General features: G+C 49.0%; 1 protein-coding gene across 1 annotated transcript in view; it reads left to right on the forward strand.

The window, feature by feature from the left end:
• The window catches only part of REEP1 (receptor accessory protein 1), a 51998-nt gene extending 48905 nt beyond the window's left edge, over positions 1–3093 (forward strand). The window contains exons 8-9 of the mRNA XM_044918878.1: positions 662–813; positions 3022–3093. Of these exons, the coding sequence (XP_044774813.1) occupies positions 662–813; positions 3022–3093 (224 nt within the window). The remainder of the gene's footprint in view (positions 1–661; positions 814–3021) is intronic.
• The last annotated feature ends 1472 nt before the right edge of the window (positions 3094–4565 follow it).

Here is a 4565-nt window from a genome sequence, read left to right on the forward strand (position 1 = left end):
GGGGGGGGGGGGGGGGGGGGGGGGGGGGGGGGAAGATTCTCTTTCCACTAGGCTTCTTGGCTTCTCTGGGACTTAGCCTTTCAAATGAAAAACTCTACATAACTTTGCCTAAGGTTCTCTCAGTAAGGCTTCCTGGCATTTGACATCCTGTCTCAAAGAAGGCTTGGAGCTGAATATGCAAGTGTAAGGCGCTGCCAACATTGCTTGTCTGTAGAACAGAGGAAGCTGCCAGGCCCTCTGAAATCACTACAGTTATCCGTTCTAGAGGAGATTCTTTCCCTGAGCATTCTTTGGTGTGGCATCACACGTCTCAGCCGCAGGGTTTGACACCTCTCAGCTAAGGCAGCGTCCTCCTTCCCCCCCGGGGCAGCGGTGCCCCCATGTCCCTTGGTAGCTCCTCAGTAGGTTCGAGAGCCTCTGCTTCTTCCTGTGCACAGTGCCTGCTGGTTTCCAGTGGCACCCTCACAGCCCGGGACCGCCCTGCAGCGAGGCCCAGAGGATGCTGGCTGCTTCTTCAGACACCGGGACCTCGGCTGTCCTAACAGGCTTGTTGTGTGGCGTGCCTAACTTCGACCTTGCCTGGCCTTCCTTGCTCCTTTCTACACTGATCCCTCCCTGCTGTACTTTGTCTCCTTTGTGTAGATTGTAAATGGACATTAAGTGGTTGAGGGAGATGTGAATGAGGGTGTTGTGAAGGCTTGGGAGCCCCACCAGGTCCAAAACCCATTGGCATTTTCGGACGAGGAGGAGGAAGATCTGCTGGATTTCATGTACAAGTATAAGACGCCTCGAAAGATGGAGTTCTCCCTGGAGGTACACGGTGTCTGGGGCTGCAGGTTGGAGCATGTGTTTGCACAGGGGCTTTGCCCTGGAGGTCTGGGGGTCTCCTGAGTGCCTGGGGTAGGAAGATCTCTCCCTATCAGATAGGACAAACCACTAGGTAGCATCCAGATCCTTGCTAAGGGGCAAAAAAGACTGCTCATTTTACTTAGAAATAGGAGAAGTGATATAGTACCTGTAATTAAATTTAAAAATTTGCAGCCACTAACCTAAGATGATATGTGAATGAAAAGCAACACAAATGTGTGTTTTAGAGGAAGAAAATGTGTTGACACGTTTCTATAAATGAAGCTGTTCATCACTATATCTCCAAGACACAGCACAAAGCAGACACCGATAAAATGTTATTGAAAGGCCACAGCCCTCTAAAAGGACCCAAACCAAATATACCTGATAGATGTACTGTGGCCAGTTGTGGATGTGGGTGGAGTTTTGGCAGCAGGAGGGCAAAGCCTCGAGCCTCAGGGGCCTTGCTTTGTGATGTGGATCGGGAGTCGCCAGCCTTGGGCCCAGTTACAGAGCTGGCAGAATTGGGGACTCCCGAGTCTTCCTCTCTGCCCCTCACGTCTCCTCTCCTGGGCCCCATCTGCCGAATACTGTGGCCTGAGCGTCCATCTGAGGCAAGGTGGGAGTCCCCCTGTCCTCGGTGTAGGGAGCCTGTGAGCTTAGATGAGGGAATGCACTGAAATGTTCCCCTACTCAAGCACCTTGGCCTATCGACCCCTTTCCGACTAGGACTGTGGTTATTACCACTGGGTACACATGAGTTTATCAGATTCCTTTCCAGGGTGGGGCACACATGGGTCAGTTTTGAAGTTAGAGGTTTTGGTAAGACTGGGTTTGGACTCTGCTCAGGGACTCAGTCACAGCCTGGGCAGCCCCATGATGGGGAGGAGGGGCTCAGCTCTCTCAAGGAAGGTGCCCCAAACATTGTAGGGCCTGAGGGTTTGTGCCATTTGGGTTTGGTTTTGTTAAAGCTGCACAAGCTGCTTTACTGTTTAAACAGCCCGAGGCAGGTAACCAGAAGTTAGGTTTCTCTGATTCTTCTCTTACTCATGTCCGGGGGTGGCTGGGAAACGTTTCCTAGTCAAAAAGGTGTCCTGAGGACTCAGGATGCGGAAGGCCAGAGCTTTCTATTTCCTGCTTTGTTCTCTCCCTTTCTCCCTCCCTCCCTTCTGTGTGCCTTCCAGGCACTGAGCTACTTACTGGGCAATGGTGAAGGTGGACATGCCCCCCGGGAAGTTCACAGTGAGAAGGGGGAGACACGGCGCAGAGTCCCCTGATGTCCTCTCGTGTGCATGTGCAAAACACTAGGAGAACCAAGAAGGTGACCCTGCCTATGTGTGTCTGGGCTGTGCGGAGAGGGGTTTCAGGAGTGACTTTTGAGCTGGGTCCTAAAAGAGGACTATAAATAGCAAGACAGAGAAGGGAGGGAAGGGCTTCAGGTCAGAAGGAATAGAGGTATAGAAGGGTGCCATAGAAAAAGAAGTTAGTAGAGAGAAGTGGACAGAGACAGGGGTTGAGGAGAGCTTGGGACCAGTTGTGTTACTGCCCCCACCTTCTGTCCCTGGCCTTGAGTGCTATACCAGGACAAAAATTTCCTTTTCTTTCATTGTAGAAGTAACTTCTGTGATTTGTGTGTTCCATGGAAGGAGGGCTTCCCCCCGCCCCCCGCCCCCGCCTTGATAGCCATTTGTAGGGGAGATGAGGTGGAACCCTTTATCCTTAAGGACAATGTTTCCCTTTGCTGTGTGGTCTGCTGTGCATTCAAAGATTTCACATCCAGAAAGAGGACTGGGAACTTGGTGATGGAAATTTTAGGCACATACCTGGAAACAACTGGCTGGTTTCCAAAGGAAATAACAAAGACAAGGGAAGAGACGGGGAGGCATTTCTCTGTGCTGAGTCACCTGTTAGGATCATTTTGCTCCCAAGGCAGAAACAAGAGAGGTGTGTCATCCTTCCGTGCAACCATTTGCTTGGGAGACCCAGGGACTTAGGAGAGTTGGCTCAGCATGGGATGCTTGGGATGTGACCCTGATTCCCAGCCAGCTGCCTCACACACGTGTGCGTGTGGCCAGAGGAGCTGTGTGTCCCAACACAAACCCACACAGGTGCTCGCCTCAAAAGGTTCCACGCTTAAGCCAAATTGAGGGATGCCTTTTCTGTTTTCTCTGCCAGGCACCGCCTAGAGTTCTTCGATCCCGCTTTAGGAAGAAAAGTACCTCATCCTCAGCCACTGAAACCACGTGAGTGAGATGAGCCAACAGCACCGGACCCACAGAATGTTTCTTCTCTGCCTTAAAGAGCTAGTCGCTAATAACATAGAAACCCGCAAGCTGGTGTGCTTTGAGTGTGCAGCCTCACAGACACGGCCTTTTCTCTCTCCCCTCTTACACTTTTAAGACTTTTATTTTCCTTTTCTTTATGTTGCTGGGGAGAGGCTAAAGGGAAAGGTAGTGGGGGGGGGGTGACCTTTAAGTCTTCTGAGGTTAGTAATTTTCCACAATTGGATTGTCAGCAGTGTGTTTTTAGAAATATGAGATCACCCTCACACTGCTGAGATGTACATTTGTAATTTATTTGTTGCATACTTCGTTTTTAGTCCTGTAAATGCAAACAGAGCAATTTTTTTAAACTTTTTTTTGTTCTTGGTACTAATACTTTGGACTACGATGTACATATTTATGGCTTTTGGCTTAATCTGATGGACTCGCAAGGGCTGCCAGAGGTTCTGATATGTAAGAAAACTACAAGATATGTAAAAAATTATTTTGATTCTAGAGAATGTCTCAGATGTGCTTCTAAAGCTTCTAAATACAACTCCAGTAGAGCATCCCTTTTCCTGCAGGACGATGGTCCATCTTCTTCAGACAGATGTTTAGTCAAAACACCAGAGATGCTTAGCATGAAGAGACAATATTGTAATGACAGAGATGAGTGCAATGAGGCCAGGGGAGCAGCCCAGAATAAGAGAAATCACAAGAAGCTTGTCTCCCCCTGGATTTTGGATTAAGAGCTTCTGAATCTTTTCAAGGGATTTACCAAAGCCTTAGGCAGGTGGCTGACCCTTGGTAAAACTTCTGGGGATGTGAACTCACAGGCCTGTTGAGAGGAATCATTTTGAGTGTTTCAAAAGTGCTGGACGAATGACTGTTTCTGCTTCATAGTAACTGGTTCCGTGACTTATTTCCCCAGGTAGAGGAGCCTATAATCTGAACACCTTGATTTAAGAGAACACTAAGCAAAAGCCAACCAGGCAACCCAAACCAAACCAAACCTAAAACTATGTTTCACATATGCCATCAAATACACCTGAGACACCTGTCAAAATGCTGGGTTCTAGAAAGGTTTCAGAGGTTGAGATCTTTACGGACTGACTTGCTGCTCAGCCCTCTGGGCAGCCGGGGCTCACACTCTTCTGTTCCCTTCCTGGCTTGCTCAGAATGTGAGCGAGAAGTCGCACACTCATGGGCACTCCATGTCTTACTGGATGTCTTATGCAAGCCAGGATCGCTTAGTAGTATAGAGCACTAGCTGAGGGGACTCTCTACTTAGACTGAGAACTTTATCTGAAAAGAAGAATCTGGTTTAGATAGCGTTTTGGCCCGAGGTAGTTCCTCCACCCCCGGGGAGAGCGGAGCCTAAATGTAGGACTTGTATATTTGTGCTTAGAGTTGGTGTTTTCTTTCAGTGTAATGCATGCAGTGGTCACAACCCAGTTA

Source organism: Neomonachus schauinslandi, chromosome 10 (assembly GCF_002201575.2).
Source record: "Neomonachus schauinslandi chromosome 10, ASM220157v2, whole genome shotgun sequence".
In the NCBI taxonomy this organism is placed as follows: domain Eukaryota; kingdom Metazoa; phylum Chordata; class Mammalia; order Carnivora; family Phocidae; genus Neomonachus; species Neomonachus schauinslandi.